A 24,519-nucleotide genomic window follows, 5' to 3' on the forward strand; every position below is an offset into this window, starting at 1 on the left:
AAGTCAGACAAAAGTTCTGAAAATTCACAGAGAAACTCACAGTAACGACCAGGAGAACGATAGATAACAACAAATAAAACTGGTTTTTGGGACTTCCAATTTGGATGGACAAGACTAAGAGTCAAGCTTTCAAATGAATTAAAGCTCTGTCTGGGTTTTTGATTAATTAATAAGCTGGAATGGAAGATTGCTGCTAATCCTCTGCCTCGGCCCGTGGTACGAGCGTTCTGGCAGTTTGTGTGACTCGGGGGTGTTGACTCATTTAAACTAACATATTCATCCTGCTGTAACCAGGTTTCTGTAAGGCAGAATAAATCAATATGTTGATCAATTATTATATCATTTACTAACAGGGACTTAGAAGAGAGAGACCTAATGTTTAATAGACCACATTTAACTGTTTTAGTCTGTGGTGCAGTTGAAGGTGCTATATTATTTTTTCTTTTTGAATTTTTATGCTTAAATAGATTTTTACTGGTTATTGGTGGTCTGGGAGCAGGCACCGTCTCTACGGGGATGGGGTAATGAGGGGATGGCAGGGGGAGAGAAGCTGCAGAGGGGATGGCAGGGGGAGAGAAGCTGCAGAGAGGTGTGTAAGACTACAACTCTGCTTCCTGGTCCCAACCCTGGATAGTCACGGTTTGGAGGATTTAAGAAAATTGGCCAGATTTCTAGAAATGAGAGCTGCTCCATCCAAAGTGGGATGGATGCCGTCTCTCCTAACAAGACCAGGTTTTCCCCAGAAGCTTTGCCAATTATCTATGAAGCCCACCTCATTTTTTGGACACCACTCAGACAGCCAGCAATTAAAGGAGAACATGCGGCTAAACATGTCACTCCCGGTCCGATTGGGGAGGGGCCCAGAGAAAACTACAGAGTCCGACATTGTTTTTGCAAAGTTACACACCGATTCAATGTTAATTTTAGTGACCTCCGATTGGCGTAACCGGGTGTCATTACTGCCGACGTGAATTACAATCTTACCAAATTTACGCTTAGCCTTAGCCAGCAGTTTCAAATTTCCTTCAGTGTCGCCTGCTCTGGCCCCCGGAAGACAATTGACTATGGTTGCTGGTGTCGCTAACTTCACATTTCTCAAAACAGAGTCGCCAATAACCAGAGTTTGATCCTCGGCGGGTGTGTCGCCGAGTGGGGAAAAACGGTTAGAAATGTGAACGGGTTGGCGGTGTACACGGGGCTTCTGTTTAGGGCTACGCTTCCTCCTCACAGTCACCCAGTCGGCCTGCTTTCCTGGCTGCTCGGGATCTGCCAGAGGGAAACTAATGACGGCTAAGCTACCTTGGTCCGCACCGACTACAGGGGCCTGGCTAGCTGTAGAATTTTCCACGGTGCGGAGCCGAGTCTCCAATTCCCCAGCCTGGCCTCCAAAGCTACGAATAAGCTACACTTATTACAAGTACCATTACTGCTAAAGGAGGCTGAGGAATAACTAAACATTTCACACCCAGAGCAGAAAAGTGCGGGAGAGACAGGAGAAGCCGCCATGCTAAACCGGCTAAGAGCTAGTAGCTGCGCTAAGCTAGCGGATTCCTAAAAACACACAAAGTGAATAATGTGTAAATAATTTAGAGGTGATTCAGCAGAGGGAGTGCTTTAGTTAAGGCACGTGAAGATTACACTGTGAAACAAATCGTTATCTTGGTAACTAGATCAATCTAACTGCGCAGATTAAACAGCTAACAGATACAGCAAAACACCGCTGTGCTCCGGAACAGGAAGTGATACAATACCGCAGTGAGAGCCAACCACCAGTATAGGCCAGGCTGTGAGGATTCATGCACGTGTAACCTGCATTGCTTCATCTGTCACTGGGCTTGAACTCACAGTCTTTGGGATGGGAGGCATGTGCTCAAACCATGATGTTAAAATGCTAACATCTGTTGTTGGACTATCTTTTGGTCTTTTGGAAGTGGGGTTCACATCACTGCACAGCACCTTCTGCTGGTCACCAGCACATACATGCAAATACCTGCAGGGACTCCCTGCTTTTAAATTTTGATGGTTATGTCACACTTTGGCTTCATTATTTTTGAACTAGGCCTTTAGCCAGCGTATGATCAAATCAAATCAATTTTATTTATATAGCGCCAAATCACAACAAACAGTTGCCCCAAGGCGCTTTATATTGTAAGGCAAAGCCATACAATAATTACGGAAAAACCCCAACGGTCAAAACAACCCCCTGTGAGCAAGCACTTGGCGACAGTGGGAAGGAAAAACTCCCTTTTAACAGGAAGAAATCTCCAGCAGAACCAGGCTCAGGGAGGGGCAGTCTTCTGCTGGGACTGGTTGGGGCTTAGGGAGAGAACCAGGAAAAAGACATGCTTTGGAGGGGAGCAGAGATCAATCACTAATTATTAAATGCAGAGTGGTGCATACAGAGCAAAAAGAGAAAGAAACACTCAGTGCATCATGGGAACCCCCCAGCAGTCTAAGTCTATAGCAGCATAACTAAGGGATGGTTCAGGGTCACCTGATCCAGCCTTAACTATAAGCTTTAGCAAAAAGGAAAGTTTTAAGCCTAATCTTAAAAGTAGAGAGGGTTTCTGTCTCCCTGATCCGAATTGGGAGCTGGTTCCAGAGGTGAGGAGCCTGAAAGCTGTATAAAGCATGTATAAAGTGTATAAAGAATAATCGGCTCCATACCATAAGTCAGAACAAGATCTAAGGTATGATTAAAGTGGTGGGTGGACTCATTTACATTTTGAGCAAAGCCAATCGAGTCTAACAATAGATTAAATGCAGTGTTGATGCTGTCATTCTCAGCATCTGTGTGGATGTTAAAACGCCCACTATAATTATCTTATCTGCGCTAAGCACTAAGTCAGACAATAGGTCCAAAAATTCACAGAGAAACTCACAGTAACGACCAGGTGGACGATAGGTAACAACAAATAAAACTGGTTTTTGGGACTTCCAATTTGGATGGACAAGACTAAGAGTCAAGCTTTCAAATGAATTAAAGCTCTGTCTGGGTTTTTGATTAATTAATAAGCTGGAATGGAAGATTGCTGCTAATCCTCCGCCTCGGCCCGTGCTACGAGCGTTCTGGCAGTTAGTGTGACTCCGGGGTGTTGACTCATTTAAACTAACATATTCATCCTGCTGTAACCAGGTTTCTGTAAGGCAGAATAAATCAGTATGTTGATCAATTATTATATCATTTACTAACAGGGAATTAGAAGAGAGAGACCTAATGTTTAATAGACCACATTTAACTGTTTTAGTCTGTGGTGCAGTTGAAGGTGCTATATTATTTTTTTCTTTTTGAATTGTTATGCTTAAATAGATTTTTGCTGGTTATTGGTGGTCTGGGAGCAGGCACCGTCTCTACGGGGATGGGGCAATGAGGGGATGGCAGGGGGAGAGAAGCTGCAGAGAGGTGTATAAGACTACAACTCTGCTTCCTGGTCCCGACCCTGGATAGTCACGGTTTGGAGGATTTAAGAAAATTGGCCAGATTTCTAGAAATGAGAGCTGCTCCATCCAAAGTGGGATGGATGCCGTCTCTCCTAACAAGACCAGGTTTTCCCCAGAAGCTTTGCCAATTATCTATGAAGCCCACCTCATTTTTTTTTTTGGTGACAGCTCTGTTTCCACCAAGCGGCCTGGGTCGTTATGGTATGGGTTGGAACAGTTAGTTTTGGCTTGGTTTGTGTTTCCACCGGTGGCAGAACACTTTTGTCTGGCAGGCAGAACATGTAAATATTGAGCATGCGTATGCTGTCGCACAGCCAACAATGTAACATTTTTTTAATTGAATTTTATTTTTGTTTTATATTTATGTTTTGTATAAGAGTTATATTGTAGCTTGCGGTGATTTCAATTTCAATTGCAATTTCAGGGGTACTTCTAAAATATTAATAATAAAAAATGACTGGCTGTGTAATATTTTGTGGGGGGGTTTTTGTGGGGGAGGGCGTTTGGACGGTGTCTCGCCCAGGGAATAATTCAGTGTAGAACCACCACTGCCTTTAATTATTAATAATATAATACTAATGCATGTAAATAAGTGTGTGTGTGTGTGTGTCTGTATACGTATATATACGAGGTTTGTTAGAAAAGTATCCAACCTTTTTATTTTTTCCCAAAACCTGATGGATTTGAATCACGTGTGCTTGCATGAGCCAACCTTGAACCTTCGTGCTCATGCCTGTCGATTGCGTCATTTGCTTGTAAGCAGCCTTTGTGTGAGGATGGGTGGAGTCTCTCGTTAGATTTTCTTTGCAAGGAAAATGGCGGAACAACTGGAGCAGCGCGACTGCATCAGATTTTGCCAGAAACTGGGCGACAGCCAGGTGGAAACCATTCAGATTATTCAGACGGCTTTCCACTGTGACAGAAGATTTGGCCATGAAAAGAGTGGCAGTGAAATTCATGCCGATGGCTTCGGCACAAAGCTGCTGATGGAGCAAAAGCGCCACTGTGTTGAATTCTCACAGGACATGCTGGACTCCGAAAAATTATGCCCACCTCTTCCACCATTCAGAAGACTCAGACGGCTTTCGGTGGCTTTTCAGTCGTGTGACTATCCGAGAAATTGTGGAAGAGCTGGGCATGTCACAACATGTCCTGTGAGACTTCAACACGGTGGCACTTTTGCTCCGTCAGCTTTGTGCCGAAGCCATCGGCATGAATTTCACTGCCACTCTTTTCATGGCCAAATCTTCTGTCACAGTGGAATGTGCCGAAAAAGTGCTGATGCCCACCTCTTCCGCAATTTTTCGGATAGTCACACGATGGTCCCGCATCACTACAGCGTTCACTTTGGAAATGATCTGGTCATTTCAGCATGTTGATGGCTGACCGGAGCGTGGCGTGCTCTCCACCGTTGTGCGGACGTCTTTAAACCGGTTGTACCACTCCTTAATCTGTGTGATGCCCATAGGATCGTCACCGAAAGCCGTCTGAATCTTCCGATTGGTTTCCACCTGGCTGTCGCCCAGTTTCTGGCAAAATTTGATGCAGTTGCGCTGCTCCAGTCGTTCCGTCTTTTTCCTTGGAAAGAAAAAACGCCGAGCGCACGACACACACCTCACACAAAGGCTGCTTACCAGGAAATGACGCAATTGACAGGCGTGAAAAAATTCACACATGCTCACGAAGGTTCAAGGTTGGCTCATGCGAGCACACGTGATTCTGATCCATCAGGTTTTTGAAAAAAATAAAAAGGTCGGATACTTTTCTAACAGACCTCGTGTGTGTGTGTGTGTGTGTGTGTATATATATATATATATATATATATATATATATATATATATATATACAGTGAGGAAAATAAGTATTTGAACACCCTGCAATTTTGCAAGTTCCCCCACTTCGAAATCATTGAGGGGTCTGACATTTTCATCTTAGGTGCATGTCCACTGTGAGAGACATAATCTAAAAAATGTATGATATTTTTTTTAATCATTTATTTGTATGTTACTGCTGCAAATAAGTATTTGAACACCTGTGAAAATCAGTGTTAATATTTGGTACAGTAGCCAGTACAGTAATTGCAGCCTTTGTTTGCAATTACAGAGGTCAAATGTTTCCTGTAGTTTTTCACCAGGTTTACACACACTGCAGCAGGGATTTTGGTCCACTCCTCCATACAGATCTTCTCTAGATCTTTCAGGTTTGGAGTTTCAGCTCCCTCCAAAGATTTTCTATTGAGTTCAGGTCTGGATACTGGCCAGGTCACTCCAGGACCTTGAAATGCTTCTTACAGAGCCCCTCCTTAGTTGCTCTGCCTGTGTGTTTGGGGTCATTGTCATGCTGGAAGACCCAGCCATGACCCATCTTCAATGCTCTTACTGAGGGAAGGAGGTTGTTTGCCAAAATCTCGCAATACATGACCTCATCCATCCATCCTTCAATACGGTGCAGTCGTCCTGTCCCCTTTGCAGAAGAGCACCCCCAGAGTATGATGTTTCCACCCCCATGCTTCATGATTGCGATGGTTTTCTTGGGGTTGTTCTGATCCTCTAAACATGGTAAGTGGAGTTGATTCCAAAAAGATCTATTCTGGTCTCATCTGACCACATGACCTTCTCCCATGCCTCCTCTGGATCATCCAGATGGTCACTGGTGAACTTCAAACGGGCCTGGACATGTGCTGGCTTGAGCAGGGTGACCTTGCTGCCCTGCAGGATTTTAAACCATGACAGCATCATGTGTTACTAATGTAATCTTTGTGACTGTGGTCCTAGCTCTCTTCAGGTTATTGACCAGCTGTAACTTTCAACCTTGCGCTGCCTAATTCATGTCACCTGTAAAATGCTATTTATTTCACCCAAAATAAATACTTTGTCAGCAATGAAATTATCTGGAATTTACCACTGGAATTTACTTCATCTTGTATTGAAGTAAGTTCTAATTTTTGTGTAAAATCAAATTTGTATACACATTTAAAATACTTAAAACCTTTACGTGTACATGCTGCAGTGTGACAGCTGGTTATTCATGTAAAATTGATAAAAGAAAAACAAATAGCTCAGACTACCTTATTAAACCTCTTTTTTTTTCTTTTTTTTTAAATGGACAAATTTAGTCTGTTTGTGAATTTGTCAAGTATAGCAGCCTGTGCAAATGTTGGAAGCACAGATTTTATTCTGACATTGTTCTGTGTTTGAGCCATTCTTGGGAAGAACCTGTGAGGAAAAAATAGACTAAATATGCTCAGTACTGCTGTTGTGACCTGTGTCTTATTGTCCTCAAGATCTGTGATTTTGGCCTGGCCCGTGTGGAGGAGACTGACGAGTCACGGCACATGACTCAGGAGGTAGTGACACAGTACTACAGAGCCCCAGAGATCCTCATGGGAAGCCGCCACTACTCCAACTCCATTGACATCTGGTCTGTGGGATGCATTTTTGCTGAGCTGCTGGGACGTCGCATCCTGTTCCAAGCCCAAAGTCCCATTCAACAGGTAACACATTCTGGATTCTTCGACTGAATGTCTCCCCATTACTCAGTTTTTGTGCAACACTGAAATTTATCCATTGTTTGAGCATGAGAGATGCCACTTTTTTGCATCAAGTAAATAATTAAATCAGTCCTAGATCTGCCCTTAGGCCAGATGGTGGCGGCTGCTTCTCCACAGATTCTATGGCAGTAAATGGAGCAGCATCGTTGACGTCCCCAATTCATCACAGGTTATTTCTCAGCCAAGGCCAGCACCCATTTACAGCTGGGTGGACTGGGACAGTACAGAAGTGTCTTGGCCAAGGACACAGACTGGTAGTATGACCAGTAATCAAACCAAGACCTACATATTGGTCGACCAACTCCTTTCTCATTGAGATTCCTGCTCTTATTTGTTATATTAGATGAGATTATAGGTAGAACTTTTATTAATTCCTTTTATTACTCCCTCAGGGAAATTAAGGTTTCAGCAGCATTGTATAGCAGCACACAGGGTAAGAAGCACACAGACTATCAAAATTGAAACTAACAATTTTTAAATATAAATATAAATACACAAATGTAAATACCAGAAATACTGCTCGCTACTGGTTTACTGGCTACTACTGTTCCTCTCCTTCCCGTCCTCCATCTTCCTGTTAGTCCTCCTCCCCCTGAGGGATAAAGGAGTTTTTCAGTCTGTTGGTCCTGCACTTGGGAAGGAGCAGTCTGTGGCTGAAGAGGCTCCTCTGGTTACTGATGACTGTGTGCAGAGGTCCATGATGTCCAGCAGGTTGTCCAGTGTTCTCTTCTCTGCCACCGTCACCAGAGAGTCCATCTTGGAGCCAACCTGCCTGATCAGTTTGTTGGATGTTTCCTTCTTGGATGTGCTGCCCCCCAAAGATCAGGAACACTAAGACCAGAGGACTTGGGACAGGGGAACATAACTCAAACAGACACCTGGAAGACACACACGGATGAGAGACAGAGACAGGGGAACATGACGATTAACCACAGACAAAGGATGAGTGACAGAGACAGTGATGACAAAGACCGATCAAGGATGAGCCACAATGGAATACAGATATGAGCTGAGACAGGACCAAATCACAAGACACAGACAAAAAACCAGGGCTGGGAGTGTACACACATACAAACACACACGCACACCCAACAATCAGCCCTCCCTCTAAATTTGAGGGAGTCTAAATTTGATTTTTTTTTTTTTTTTCCAAGTTTAAAAAAACATGAGCTCACCTCTATGTATTAAATGTCAGAAAATGATGGGACCTATCTGCATTGCCTCTGCCCAAAGATTTCTAAATTCTGGTCTTGTATTGCTAAGGAAATAAATTGTATTTTGAAAAGTAAGGTGTGTAAGGATCCAGGTCAGTTCTTGTTGGGGCTTCCACCTTTAAAGGGGAAAAATAAATCTAAATTATTGAGTAAATTACTATTTTTGGCACGAAAATGTATACTTTTTAATTGGATAAATGATAAACCGCCAACTGTCACACAGTGATATAAAGAAATCTTTAGAATTCTACCCATGGAAAGACTCTGCAAAATTAAAAGGTAATGATGAACTCTTTCTTGATGTATGGGGGCCCCTGCTTGAATACTTACCTGCAGATCTGAATGGCATTATACAAAGAGGCTCAGGCTCACTGCAGTGGCGTGCCTTAAGCTCAACTCGACTGACTGATTAGCGAAGTGATGTACAGTACTGTTATGTTTGTGCAATTTGGTAAAACTGTATTTTGTGCTCAGATTGCTCTGTTTTGTGTTCTGGGTTAATTTTTTTTATGCAAATCTTAAAATCTGAATAAAATTTTAAAAAAAACATGAGCTCTTGCACCCATAAAGAAATAGATGGGGGATGTGTAGTTTTCCAGGACAGTAATATTTTGCGTCATGCTAGCAGTGAGGTAAAGGTAATTATCATATACCTATAAATGATATGCCAGTATGATTGGATAAAACACTGAAGAATAAATTGCAATACACCCTTTTCATGGACGGGTAATATTTTTCATACCACCCGAGTAATCAGCCAATCTGGACAGCTGAGCGATGCCACGACAAAGAGGCGCGGTCAGAGGAACTGTTAAATACTGGTGAGTCACTATTAATAATTTCTTACGTGTCCAACCTTGTAGGTTGATTGTTAAAATTAAATTTGTTAGTTCTAAAAGCCATCATAATTATTTATAGGAAAACGTTCTTTTTTTTTTTTTTTTTTTTTTTTCTACTAAGGTTTGAACTTTGAGTGCTTACACAGGAGAGAAAAGTGTATAAAGTGTGTAGTGAGGGGTTTTACAGCCTTAAAACATCTGTAATAATTGTAAAAAAATAACGCTGACTACGGATTTCGCCTATTGCAGGTTATTTTTAGAATGTAACTCCTGCAATAAACGAGGGACCACTGTATATGATAAAATCGTTATCAAGTTGTTAACCAATGAATATGGCTTTTTACACCCTTCAGAAAACCATACTATGGTTTTCTTCAGGGTGTATAAAGCTATATTCATTGGTGAACAACTTGATAACTGATAATACATCCGACTTAGTTAGTAAAGGACAAAGTGGCGACTCTAGGTACTCCAAAAATAGCGATCAGTGGACAAGGTTCTATCCTGACTCCAAGAATGTGAGCAATAACCTCAAAATCCAATATGGTTCAAGTTTGGGGCAATATAAACAGATCAGAGCTTTCTCATGGGGCATAAGTCTAAAGAGGTCCTCCCAAGGATGTTTAGGGGGCTGAGAGGGGAACTCCTGAAAAATAGTAGATGCACAATGGCTAATTTGAAAAAAGAAAAGAAAAAAAAAAAACGATATAAATGAGGTGAGGGCAAGACATATAAGGAAGACATATCAGTAAAATTAAGAAATGTCCTTCAAAAGATCACAGAAACGATTAATGCCCTTCTTACCCCATAGATGAAATGCAGCATCGAGGGAAGGAAGGACAAAAGAGGTGATTATTAGATAAAAGGCCACGAGCAGAAGCAGAAACACATTTGAAGTGAAGTCAAAATTGATACCATATTTTAAGAGAGGCAAGTACAACAGGATTATCTGTGTACTGAGACAGAGACACAGGAAGGGAAGAAAATAATAAGGTAGGAAGAAAGGTAGATAAACACGACTGAGCTTCTAACTGGCACCAAGTTGTATGAGGACCTTTTAGCCAGTAAACATCAAATTAGGTAAAGACAGACCTCTACTGAGCTGATATTATTGTAATAATGATTTACGTGTTCTTGGAGTTTTACCTTCCCATATAAATGAGGAACTCATTTGAGCTATAGATTTCTAAAAGGATATGGATAAGAATGATGGTAAATGGACTGCATTTATATAGCGCTTTTCCATCTGCATCAGAAACACTATACAATGATGCCTTGCATTCACCCATTCAACAGTTTGTCTGAGTCACTATGCAGCTAGATTTATAGGCAAGCATTCACTTTTTTGTGTGTTAAGTCTATAACTAGAAAAAGAGCCAAAATGTTGGAGCGCTGCCATAGTAGATGTTAAATGACTAGTTGGATTTGTGACATATAAAAGTGAATCATCTGCATACAGAGCAACTTCATGTTCTGTACTCCCAAAAGTCACACCCTGGAACAAGGAAAAGGTTCTGAGACTTATTGATAGTGACTCTATTACTAAAGTAAAGAGGAGACAACCTTGATGTGTACCACTTGACAGGGTACAATAGTCGGATTTTACATTATTAGTACAACTTGACAGGGTACAATAGTTGGATTTTACATTATTAGTACAACTTGACAGGGTACAATAGTCGGATTTTACATTATTAGTACAGACAGAGGGTGGGGGGTGGGGAGTACACAAGAGACAAATCCAAGAAATAAATCAATCATCAAAACCAAATTTATTCAGGACTGTAAAATGGTACTCCCATTCCACTTTATCAAATGCTTTTTCTGCACCCAATGAAATGAGCACTTCAGGGAGATTACTATGGTGTTTGGAATACAATATACTGAAAAGGGCATGTTCAGTGTTGCAAATTATTTGATCCACTGTCGATTTTGCAAATTTTCCCACCTACAAAGAATGGAGAGGTCTGTAATTTTTATCGTAGGTACACTTCAACTGTGAGAGACAGAATTAAAAAAAAAAAAGTGTTCAGAAAATCACATTGATTTTTAAATAATTGATTTGCATTTTATTGCATGAAATTTACAATAGAAAAACAGACCTTAATATTTGCTACAGAAATCTTTGTTTGCAGTTACAGAGGTCAGATGTTTCCTGTAGTTCTTGACCAAGTTTGCACACTGCAGCAGGGATTTTGGTCCACTCCTCCATACAGATCTTCTCCAGATTTTTCAGGTTTCAAGTTTCAGCTCCCTCCAAAGATTTTCTATTGAGTTCAGGTCTGGAGACTGGCCAGGCCACTCCAGGACCTTGAAATGCTTTTTACAGAGCCACTCCTTAGTTGCCCTGACTGTGTGTTTTGGGTTATTGTCATGCTGGAAGACCCAGCCACGACCCATCTTCAATGCTCTCACTGAGGGATCAATCAATCAATTTTTTTTTATATATAGCGCCAAATCACAACAAACAGTTGCCCCAAGGCGCCTTATATTGTAAGGCAAGGCCATACAATAATTATGTAAAACCCCAACGGTCAAAACGACCCCCTGTGAGCAAGCACTTGGCTACAGTGGGAAGGAAAAACTCCCTTTTAACAGGAAGAAACCTCCAGCAGAACCAGGCTCAGGGAGGGGCAGTCTTCTGCTGGGACTGGTTGGGGCTGAGGGAGAGAAACAGGAAAAAGACATGCTGTGGAGGGGAGCAGAGATTGATCACTAATGATTAAATGCAGAGTGGTGCATACAGAGCAAAAAGAAAAAGAAACAGTGCATCATGGGAACCCCCCAGCAGTCTAAGTCTATAGCAGCATAACTAAGGGATGGTTCAGGGTCACCTGATCCAGCCCTAACTATAAGCTTTAGCAAAAAGGAAAGTTTTAAGCCTAATCTTAAAAGTAGAGAGGGTGTCTGTCTCCCTGATCTGAATTGGGAGCTGGTTCCACAGGAGAGGAGCCTGAAAGCTGAAGGCTCTGCCTCCCATTCTACTCTTACAAACCCTAGGAACTACAAGTAAGCCTGCAGTCTGAGAGCGAAGCGCTCTATTGGGGTGATATGGTACTATGAGGTCCCTAAGATAAGATGGGACCTGATTATTCAAAACCTTATAAGTAAAAAGAAGAATTTTAAATTCTATTCTAGAATAGGGATGGAGGTTGTTTGCCAAACTCTCGCGATGCATGACCCCATCCATCCTCCCTTCAATACGGTGCAGTCGTCCTGTTCCTTTTGCAGAAAAGCACCCCCAAAAATTGTTTCCACCCCCATGCTTCACGGTTGGGACAGTGTTCTTGGGGTTGTTCTCATCCTCCAAACACAGCGAGTGGAGTTGATTCCAAAAAGCTCTATTTTGGTCTTATCTGACCACATGACCTTGTCCCATGCTTCCTCTGGATCATCCAGATGGTCACTTGTGAACTTCAAACAGGCCTGGACATGTTCTTGCTTGAGCAGGGGGACCTTGCTTGTCCTGCAGGATTTTAAACCATGACAGCGTAGTGTGTTACTAATGTAACCTTTGCGACTGTGGTCCCTCTCTGACCAGGTTATTGACCCGGTCCTCCTGTGTAGGTCTGAGCTTTCTCAGAATCATCCTTACCCCATGAGGTGAGATCTTGCATGGAGCCCCAGACCGAGGAAGACTGACAGTCATCTTGTGTTTTTTCTATTTTCTAATTATTATGCCAACAGTTGTTGTCTTCTCACCAAGCTTCTTGCCTGTTGTCCTGTAGTCCATCCCAGCCTTGTGCAGGTCTACAATTTTGTCCCTGGTGTCCTTAGACAGCTCTTTGGTCTTGGCCATGGTGGACAGGTTGGAGTGTGATTGACTGTGTGGACAGGTGTCTTTTATACAGGTAATGAGTTTAAACAGGTGCACGTAATACAGGTAAAGAGTGCAGAAGAGGAGGGCTTCTTAAAAAAAACACTAACAGGTCTGTGTGAGCCAGAATTCTTACTGGTTGGTTTGTGATCAAATACTTATTTCATGCAATAAAATGCAAATGAATTATTTAAAAATCGTACACTGTGATTTTCTGAATACTTTTTAGATTCTATCTCTCACAGTTGAAGTGTACCTATGATAAAAAATTACAGACCTCTCCATTCTTTGTGGGTGGGAAAACTTGCAAAATCAACACTGGATGAAATTCCTATTTGCCTCACTGTATTGGGAGATGACAATCCTATCATGGGAAGAAATTCTAGCAATATATAGATAACAATACAGTATGTCCCATCCCCACCCTGGTTATTGTTTCTTTTAATATGCTGCATCAGTCGTCACATGTCTGAGTGTAACAATGTCTGATATACAGGTAAACCTCGTTAACTTGCGTTTGCGTAAGTCGTGTTTCAGATTTAGCCGCAGTCGCTTTGTGGACCCTGAAAATTTAGATTGCTGTTTAAAAGTCAGTTTTGGTTGGACCATTTTTGGAGGGGTCGTCAGTGCTGATGATTCTGGACGATGATTTCTTCTTCCTCCTCTGGCTGCTGCATGTCAGCTATGAGGGCGGACGATTCTGTGTGGACGAGTGTAAGTTTTTGGATGCTCTTTAGATCCTTACTGACAGTTCAGATTTCGCCAGAATTCACACACGCGCCCACCACACACACACACACACACACACACCCGCCACACAAATTCTACAATTCTGTAATTTCGTGTAAATTCTGGCCACACGTGTGGCTGGCATGTGTGTAAATTCCAGCCAAATCTGAACTGGCAGTAAATATCTAAAGAGTTACATCTAAAAACTTCAAATCGTCCAGAATCATCCGCACTGACAAAGCCCTCATCGCTGAAGTGCAGCAGCTGGAGTAGGAAGAAAAAGATCCAAAACCAGCTCCAGATGAAGAAATTATCACCATTCAGGAAGGAATTAAGCTTCAAATGGTCGAAACTATTGTAATATGGCAAGGTATGCTGATTTGAAGGGGTTTTTTTAGTTTGTGTGTTTTTTTTGGTCAGCCTCATTTATTTGTGGTTTCTGATAACTCACGGTCCCATTTTGTGGCCTCCAACTCACGCGAGTTAATGAGGTTTACCTGTAATTGGGGGTAAGGTCTGCATCCAGAATTTCAGCAATTCCCAGAAAACATATCTCTGCAGCTAGACAGTTCACACCTACTAAATATATTTTTCTATGTCTTTGTGCCACTATCGTTCTGTGTTGTTTTTTTTTTTCATCTGGACTACTTCTTGGTTGACATTCTGACTTGCAGCATTCTTCACCTGTCCATCCCGATATACCTTAAATACCACTTACTGTTTCTTGTTGGGCTGTTGCCTTGGTAGGAATTATGCTCACATTTTTTCTAAACTCTTAGTGGCAAACATTAACTTAGCCTGGAGCTCTTTTCACCTTTGTGCTGTATTTTGTTGTTATTTTTGTGTGGTAAATGTGGTACTTGGTGATCTGGTTCATGTTCATGTTACCCACCTCCCCGTGTTTTAGTGGAATTAGTTTTATCAACTGTAGTTTTCTTTTTAAACTCTTATATTCTAACTGTAGTGTGAGGAACAAAAGAAATGTTTGTCTGCCTCTGACTCTTGAATGCAAATTTGTTACCCAGTCTATTGGTTTTATTGTGTTCGTGACTGTGTTTTTTCTGTTGTTGCCTTGTAGCTGGATTTAATCACTGACCTGTTGGGGACTCCTTCTATGGAGGCAATGAGGACAGCATGTGAAGGTGCTCGTGCACACATTCTCAGAGGACCTCAAAAACAGGTACAATGGTGTATATTTGCATGGAAGCTTTTAAGTGGTTAACTGGTTAAATAAAGGTTAGATTAAATGAAATAAAAAGTGCGTCTATATGAAAGATGAAATCTGGGACTTGGGCCCCATATGGTGCAAAGTGGTGCAGAGCACAATACAACCAACATTTGTAGTCTCTACCTGATGAATATGTTATTTTTACACACATCTTCTACGATGTCAAAGTTCCACTTGTACTTGTGTGGGTACTTTGGCTTAAAAATGATGTGTGGTCAAGTGCAAAACTGTGTTGATGAGTTCAATCCCCAGAAAGCATTGCTGCTTTAGACCCACAAAAACCACAAAGCCCAGAGGTGTTTTTATTATTATCATAATTATTATGACCGTATTTGCACATTTGAGGGCCCAGAGCCGAGCATCATCCCACCCTCTTTTTTTGAAGAAAGTTGCTTAAACACCCTGTTGACCCCAAAACATGCATCTGCTGCAAACCGTGAATTATCCGCAAACATTCATGGAAATTTGCACAAACCGTGAGCATCCGCAAACCATTAATAATTTTGTGCAAATCATAAATAAAATATCCCACAAAATGTGAACGCAGCTCTTGCAAAACGTAAGTCACAAAATGTGAACATCATTCATTATATATATTTTCTTTCAGTTTAAATAGTTTACGGATTTCAGTTTTATGGATCTATTACTTCAGAAAATCTTGATCACAAAACCTTTCTCATCAGAAATTTTTTTTTTTTTTTTTTTTTTTGGGGGGGGGAGGTCAAGTGCCCAGCACCCAAGCGTTCATAGTGACATCACTTTTTGATCCATCGATGTTGGCTCTTCCCATCATCATGAAGCAAAATTCACCAAGTATTGGTTATTTACCCACTAATAGGAAACATGAAGAAATAAACACACGCGTGAGTCGAGGGGTGGCGTGGTGTGATGAAAGAGGCACACAGCCATCCAACAGATGGTAGCTTTAAACCATTAGCTCTTCAGCCAAGCACATAAACCAAATCCTGAAGAAATTCACATTTTGCGAGATGTGCTTTCATGTTTCGGGAGATGGTTTTTTTTTCAGTGTTCACGTTTTGCAATTCACAGTTTGCGGAAAATCTACAATGTAGGGGTTGTTCTGCTGGGGGTCCTTCAGTGCACTTGTGGGCAATGAGAGACACCTGGAGAAGCGTGATTGGGAGGAACTGCCTCCCTGATCTAAATGGTTGAATGGTCCTTTGTTATTGGACTTCTGTGCTAGTCAAGGACTGTCCATAATGAACACCATGTTCGAACACAAGGATGCTCATAAGCGTACATAGTACCAGAGCACCCTACGTCGAAGATCGATGATTGATTTTGTGATCGTATCATCTGATCTGAGGCCGCATGTTATGGACACTTGGGTGAAGAGAGGGGCACAGCTGTCAAGTGATCACCATTTGGTGGTGATTTGGATCAGACGGTGGGGGAGGACTGTGGACAGACCTGGTAAGCCCAAACGGATAGTGCGGGTGAACTGGGAATGTCTGGAGGAGCCCACTGTCCGATAGATCTTCAACTCACACCTCTAGCGGAGCTTTTCTAGCATCCCTGTGAAGGTTGGGGCATTGAACCAAAATGGACAATGTTCAAAGCTTCCATTGCTAAAGCTGCAGCGGAGAGCTATGGGCTGAAGGTCTTATGTGCCTCAAGGGGCAGCAACCCTCTGTGGTGGACACTGGTGGTCAGGAAAGCCCTCCGACAGAAGGAGTCCTTCCGGGAAATGTTATCTCGGAGGACTCCGGAGGCAGTTGCAAGGCACCGACAGGCCCGAAGGGCAGCAGCCTCTGCTGTGGGAGAGGCAAAGCAGTGGGTGTGGGAGGAGTTCGGAGCAACCATGGAGAAGGACTTTCAGTCGGCACCAAGGTGCTTCTGGCAGGCCATGAGGCACCTCAGGAAGGGAAAATGAGGAACCATCCAAGCGCCTACAGTAAGGATGGGACTTTGTTGACCTCAACTGAGGATGTAATCTGCTGCTGGAAGGAACACTTTGAGGAACTCCTGCATCAGACCGGAGCACTCTCTAGGGCCCTCTATAGTAGGGGCAGAGCTGGAAAATGATGGAGGATTATCATCAATTTCCCTGGTGGAAGTCACTGAGGGAGTCAAATAACTCCACTGTGGCAAGGCGGAGACTATCTTGGATGGGCCGTCTCTTAAACATTGCGTTGAGGTCTGGGACAGTGCCTAAGGAGTGGTAAACTGGGTTGTTGGTCCCCATATTTAACAAAGGGAACCAGAGTGTGTGCCAATTACAGAGGCATCACACTACTCAACCTCCCTGGTAAAGTCTACTCCTGGGGCTGGAAAGGAAGGTTCCTGATTGAACCCTCTGATTGTAGAGGAACAATGCGGGTTCTGTCCTGGTCATGGAACAACCGACCAGCTCTTCACTCTCACAAGGATCCTGGAGGGTGCCTGGGAGTATGCCCATCCAGTCTGCATGTGTTTTGTGGACTTGGAGGTGTGTGATTGGGTACCCCGGGAGATACTGTGGGAGGTACTGCGGGAGTATGGAGTGAGGTTGGTCCCTTCTCATGGCCATCCAATCTCTGTACTCACAATGCGAGTGCTGTGTTCGTGTGCTTGGCAGTAAGTCACACTCGTTTCCAGTGGAGGTTGGCCTCCACCAGGGCTGCGTCTTGTCACCAATCCTGTTTGTGATATTCATGGACAGGATATCAAGGTGTAGTCAGAGGCAGGAGGGTTTCCAATTTGATGGGCTTAGGGTCTCATCACTGCTTTTTGCAGATGATGTGGTCCTGTTGGGTTCATCGGCTTGTGAGAGCCAACACTCAGTGGATTGGTTCGCAGCCAAGTGTGAAGTGGCTTGAATGAGGATCACCGCCTCTAAATGTGAGGCCATGGTTCTCAGCAGGAAACCAATGGATTGTCTACTCCGGGAAGGGAATGCTGTCTTGCCCCAAGTGAAGGAGTTCAAGTACCTCTAGGTCTTGTTCATGAGTGAGGGGTGAATGGAGCGTGAGATTGGCCTGAGAATCTTTGGCTGCTTTCAGTGATGCCGGTATTTGGTTAGACTCTTTCTCTCCGATTGTTCTGTCTGAGTTATTTTCATTAGTTACTTCATCCAAACCATCAACATGCTTATTAGACCCCATTCCTGCCAGGCTGCTCAAGGAAGTCCTACCATTATTTAATGCTTCAATCTTAAATATGATCAATCTATCTTTGTTAGTTGGTTATGTACCACAGGCCTTTAAGGTGGCAGTAATTAAACCATTACTTAAAAAGCCATCACTTGACCCAGCTATCTTAGCTAATTATAGGCCAATCTCCAACCTTCCTTTTCTCTCAAAGATTCTTGAGAGGGTAGTTGTAAAACAGCTAACTGATCACCTGCAGAGGAATGGTCTATTTGAAGAGTTTCAGTCAGGTTTTAGAATTCATCATAGTACAGAAACAGCATTAGTGAAGGTTACAAATTATCTTCTTATGGCTTCGGACAGTGGACTTATCTCTGTGCTTGTTCTGTTGGACCTCAGTGCTGCTTTTGATACTGTTGACCATAAAATTTTATTACAGAGATTAGAGCATGTCATAGGTATTAAAGGCACTGCGCTGCGGTGGTTTGAATCATATTTGTCTAATAGATTACAGTTTGTTCATGTAAATGGGGAATCTTCTTCACAGACTAAAGTTAATTATGGAGTTCCACAAGGTTCTGTGCTAGGACCAATTTTATTCACTTTATACATGCTTCCCTTAGGCAGTATTATTAGACGGTATTGCTTAAATTTTCATTGTTACGCAGATGATACCCAGCTTTATCTATCCATGAAGCCAGAGGATACACACCAATTAGCTAAACTGCAGGATTGTCTTACAGACATAAAGACATGGATGACCTCTAATTTCCTGCTTTTAAACTCAGATAAAACTGAAGTTATTGTACTTGGCCCCACAAATCTTAGAAGCATGGTGTCTAACCAGATCGTTACTCTGGATGGCATTTCCCTGATCTCTAGTAATACTGTGAGAAATCTTGGAGTTATTTTTGATCAGGATATGTCATTCAAAGCGCATATTAAACAAATATGTAGGACTGCCTTTTTGCATTTACGCAATATCTCTAAAATCAGAAAGGTCTTGTCTCAGAGTGATGCTGAAAAACTAATTCATGCATTTATTTCCTATAGGCTGGACTATTGTAATTCATTATTATCAGGTTGTCCTAAAAGTTCCCTAAAAAGCCTTCAGTTGGTTCAGAATGCTGCAGCTAGAGTACTGACGGGGACTAGCAGGAGAGAGCATATCTCACCCGTGTTGGCCTCTCTTCATTGGCTTCCTGTTAATTCTAGAATAGAATTTAAAATTCTTCTTCTTACTTATAAGGTTTTGAATAATCAGGTCCCATCCTATCTTAGGGACCTCGTAGTACCATATTACCCCATTAGAGCGCTTCGCTCTCAGACTGCGGGCTTACTTGTAGTTCCTAGGGTTTGTAAGAGTAGAATGGGAGGCAGAGCCTTCAGCTTTCAGGCTCCTCTCCTGTGGAACCAGCTCCCAATTCAGATCAGGGAGACAGATACCCTCTCTACTTTTAAGATTAGGCTTAAAACTTTCCTTTTCGCTAAGGCTTATAGTTAGGGCTGGATCGGGTGACCCTGGACCATCCCTTGGTTATGTTGCTTTAGACGTAGACTGTGGGGGGGTTCCCATGATGCACTGTTTCTTTCTTTTTTTGCTCCGTATGCATCACTCTGCATTTAATTATTAGTGATCGATCTCTGCCCCCCTTCTCGGCATGTCTTTTTCCTGGTTCTTTCCCTCAGCCCCAACCAGTCTCAGCAGAAGACTGCCCCTCCCTGAGCCTGGTTCTGCTGGAGGTTTCTTCCTGTTAAAAGGGAGTTTTTCCTTCCCACTGTGGCCAAGTGCTTGCTCATAGGGGGTCGTTTTGACCGTTGGGGTTTTTCATGGTTATTGTATGGCCTTGCCTTGCAATATGGAGCGCCTTGGGGCAACTGTTTGTTGTGATTTGGCACTATATAAGAAAAAAGTTGATTGATTGATTGATTGATTGATTGATTGATGCAGCAGGGGTAGCATTGCATTCGCTCTACCGTACTGTTGTGACAAGAAGAGAACTGAGCAAAAAGGCGAAGCTCTTGATCTGCTGGTCAGTCTTCGTTCTTACTCTCACCTATGGTCATGAGGGTTGGGTCATGACCGAAACAACTAGATCGCGCATACAAGTGGCCGAAATGGGTTTACTTGGAAAGAGTGGCTGGTGTCTCCCTTAGAGATAGGGTGAGAAGCTCAGTCATCCATGGGGAGGTTGGAGTAGAGCTGCTGCTGCGTCGCGTTGAAAGGAGCGAGCTGAGGTGATTCAGGTATCTAGTAAGGAAGCTCCCTGGGTGCCTCCCTAGGGAGGTGTTCCAGGCACATCCATCTGGGAGGAGAACCCAGGGAAGACCCGGGACTAGGTGGAGAGATTATATCTTCAGACTGGCCTGGGAACACCTCGGGATCCCCCAGTCGGGTGGTCAATGTGACCCAGGAAAGGGAAGTCTGGGGTCCCCTGCTAGAGCTGTTGCCCCCACGACCCAATCCCGGATAAGTGGTTGAAGATGAGTGATAGTTCTGGACTAAGTTTAATTGATGAGCCATATCAAAATAAGTTTACTGAATTTAAGTTTTCTGCATATCTAAAGTGGGATGTGAAGCAATATCTTCTTTTAATGTAATGTCTAAGGTCGGGTCTGTTTGGGGTTCTAGGTTTAAAATCATGTCAGTTAGGATGAACGAAGCCAAAAATATGAAAATGATTATGGCTCTTGTGATTAGTAATCTTATCAAACGTATAAATATGCAAAAGAAAATATAAATACAACACACATTAAGCAGTACAACTAAATGTGTGTGTGTGGGGGGGGGGGGGGGTGTGTGGAGGCAGAGATATCGGTCTTCAAAAATCCTTCCAGAATGCATCCCTGGAAATCAAAAACCCAGCCCTGAGATTTTAATTGGTGTTGAATGAAGTAAAAGCTGTAGAAAAGCTGTCCCCTTAAAATGTATTTATCCTGAAGGACTTAAATAATGTGTAGGTTGAAGTCTTTGTATAATTTGACGGCTGCATTCGAAAAAAGCAGCAATGTTTAGTGAATGAAATATAATCTGTTCAACAGCAGAACAATTTGCTGTTTTCTTATGTAATGATTATGTAATTAATTTATGCCTCCACACGGGGCATCAATAAAACTGTAACGAATATTAATAATAAAGCCTCCACATGGGGCACCAATAAAACTAATGAATATTAATAAATTTATTGGGATAAATTTATTAATAATTTACTGAATCGCGCTCACACGGAGCACCAATAAAATGTAACATTTTTATTGATAAAGCCTCCACACGTGACACCAATAATGTAAATGTAGTGGATTATTTTATTGATTTGAGTGGAGAAACTTTGCCTTACATCTATTCAGGCCTAACTATGGGGACCAATTATATGTAGCATTTAGTTGTAGTGAATAAGTAATTAAACTCCCAAATTGAATTAGACTGGATTAGGCCCCAAAATAACAGGTCACCAAAATAATAGATTTAGGGTTTAATACTTATTATTTAAGCATTAATGGGGCACCACTTATTTTTTTTTTTATATGGCATAAGTACCATAATTTAAACATTAATTTATCAGTCTCAAATTAATTAGTCTCGATTTAATTTAATCAATCTCTGATCTGAAAGTCATGAATTCTTCAATATGGTTGACCAAGAGTTTCCTTCTGTACCCAAAATCAACCACAGCAGAAAATATTTACAATTTATTTACAATTTATACAAGAAATGAACATTTGACTGGCATTTTATAGACGTGATGAAAAATACGTTCATTCAGGGAAACCATTTTCTTACTCACTCATGAGATGTTGGAAGAAAGAGGTGAAGCTTAAAACTTTAAGTAAATAAATCTGATTGAAATTTAGTGATGAATTTTGAAGCCAATTATGAAGAAAAATATTACAAGAATGTTTTTAAAGAAAAAGGACATGAGGAGCCACCTGTACCCATTGACAACAGAACTCGTTCATGGAGCCTAGACTGGGTCGAGTAGCTGCTGTTGGAGGGCTGGTTCCTTCCGTCCGTCATCGATATCAGGCAGCGTGAGCTCACCTGGGTCGGAGGGGTTCACTCAAAGGTGTCCCAGGGTGATCCCAGGGCTGGCGTCGGTTGGTTTTGCCGTAGCTGCTGCAGTCAGGTTTGGAATCAGCTGCGTGTCAGTGTGCTGTGACCCAGAGGTGGAAGGTGTTTGTTGAGAAAGGGTTCATTCAAAAATGGTTGGAGCCAAATTAAAGTCTTTGTGACTTTAGAAAACGTAGAACTTTAATAAGAGCGTTGAAAATTGAATGAAAAAGGAAAAGTCGCTTTTTCTGTAAATTCGCTCTTAATTTGAAAAGCTCAGCTCGGAAGTTCTCTTAAAAATTCAAAAGCTTGACGCACCTTAAAAGCGTCAGGTTAAACTTTGAGTTTGTCCCACAGGTAAAGAATGAATGAATGCCACGTGGTAGCTTAGCTTAGCAATGTCTCTTGGCCCAAAATAAAATTAAGCGTTAAGCAAAAGAGAGAGGAAAAAGTTGCAGAAGAGTGAAGGAGAGCAGAAGAGCCGCAGAAAAAAAAGGGAAAGCGGAGCGGGCAGAGAAGACTCTGTTCTATCTTTTAAAGGGCGACTTACATCACCAAACTCCACCCATTTAGGGTGGGTGTAGTCTCACAAACTTCATGTCCTCAGACTCAAACTCAAATGATTCAACTATTTAAACACATTAATTAATTTGAAATACTATTTGTTCAAAAACACTCAAATGGACACATCATTCTAGACATTTAAACACATCCTTTGTATAAACAGAGTACTTCAACATCAGCATTTTAGATACTGCAGAAAGGTTACACACATCAGTTAACATGAGCACATCAATAAATGGAATGACTACATGCAAAGCATTTTGTTTGAATAATAAATGCAACAACATTATAAGTCTTTGGATATAAATGAGAGACATACTGATGTCAGTTCTTATTTCAAACCAAAGGTCTTTGCTTTACTCAAGATAAAAGTTAGTTGTGAAGAATAACGATTTATGGCCCATCTGATTGTGGGGAAGGGTCCCCCCATGGATGAGGAGAGGTCCTGTCTTAGCTTGACCATAAAGGTTTGGGGTTCTCCTGGCCTGGAGAGGCTCAGATTCTGACGTTAAGCCATTATCATGTCATGTAAATCACAAATTACAACCTTGTTTTTCTCTGGAAAGCAGTGTTGGACCATGGGGTGATGTAAGATCTCCAGATGACTTGGGAATTTCTCCACTGAGGTGGAAACGCTGTCTCTGCATCCATTGGGTTTTTGTGGTTGAGAGAGGATTAATATATATTATTTAATCAGGTCTAATTGAGGCCATTGCGCTACACTTAGCTGTCTTACCTTTGTTTTACCTTAAACGTTAGGACGCAATCGCAAAAGGTATTCTACAAAAACTTAGAAGTGAACAGCTTATGATTTGGCTGTGAAATGAATTTCATTAAGAAGATTATTTTTTTATTTTTTTATTTGTTTGTTTTTATTTTTTATTTTTTGCTTTTATCCCTACTTGCCTGATTATTTGTGAAACATACCAATTGCGAATCAGCCAAATTGTCAGGTGAATTTTGTGTCCCCATAGAAAAATTTCTGACTTCAGATACTCAAAAATTCAATTATTTACTACAAATGTATAGTTTTGAGATAATTATGAACATAGAAAAAAAGATTTAATCAAAGTTGAATTTTGATCACTAGTGGACTATACTTGTACACCTGATTGTAGACGAGCTCATTAGCTACAAACAACAAGCTTTTTTGCTTGATGGGTGTTCCAGAGGCTTGCACTTTGCATCTCGGTGAAGGGTTTGTAAATCATTTCAGAGATGTTATCTGGTTACAGTAACAACATTTTTAGATGTAGAAGTGTTTTTTTTTTTTCTCACTAACTTTAACAAAATATGTAGGAAAGAGATGTATTACAGAAACCCAGCTGTTTCGGCGAGTTTTCCACCATCTTGAATAAATTTGTTGGCGCGAACAACCAGCTGATGTAACGTTGCCTATTCACTTTGATTGGCCCTTGCTGTGTTGCGTCTCTCAGTATTTGCATAAGATGGACTCCAAGTCTATTGTGGCTGCGTCTAGCTGGCAGAAGAGTGGCTGTTGTCTCTTGCCACTCGCTGAAAAATTCCCACTCTCATTGAAAATGAATGGCAAGTCGCCACTTTGCCTCTGTCGCTTGTAGCTAATGTGACCTTACCCCATGAGTGTGAATGTGTTTGTGTGGTCTTTGTGTTGGCTCTGTGATAGACTGGTGTCCTGTCCAGTGTGTACCTTGCCTCTAGTCCAGTGACCAGGTGTTTTACAGTAAAACTAATGAATGTCTTACTGATGGAGTTTTGTTTCCTGTTTGCAGCCATCCCTCCCTGTTCTCTACACACTGTCTAGCCAAGCAACCCATGAAGCTGTTCATCTCCTCTGCAGGATGCTGGTCTTTGATCCGGTCAGTCATGACATTCTCACTTTGCTAATGAGAGTCATTCAATTTGTCATTGTAGCCTAAATATGGATGTGGATGATAAACTTGTATACAGCCTTCCATTACTGACATGTGTCATCCTTTCATCAATTTTTCTTGGAGTAACGATGATAATTACAATTATAT

The 24,519-nt window shown here is 41.9% G+C and overlaps 1 protein-coding gene across 1 annotated transcript in view; it reads left to right on the forward strand.

The window, feature by feature from the left end:
- Nucleotides 1-24,519, forward strand: part of nlk2 (nemo-like kinase, type 2) — a 106,387-nt gene that overhangs the window by 68,349 nt on the left and 13,519 nt on the right. Inside the window, 3 exon segments of the mRNA XM_034168636.1 lie at nucleotides 6,725-6,934; nucleotides 14,669-14,770; nucleotides 24,271-24,357. Of these exon segments, the coding sequence (XP_034024527.1) occupies nucleotides 6,725-6,934; nucleotides 14,669-14,770; nucleotides 24,271-24,357 (399 nt within the window).

The sequence above is a fragment of the Thalassophryne amazonica genome, chromosome 4 (genome assembly GCF_902500255.1).
Source record: "Thalassophryne amazonica chromosome 4, fThaAma1.1, whole genome shotgun sequence".
In the NCBI taxonomy this organism is placed as follows: Eukaryota; Metazoa; Chordata; class Actinopteri; order Batrachoidiformes; family Batrachoididae; genus Thalassophryne; species Thalassophryne amazonica.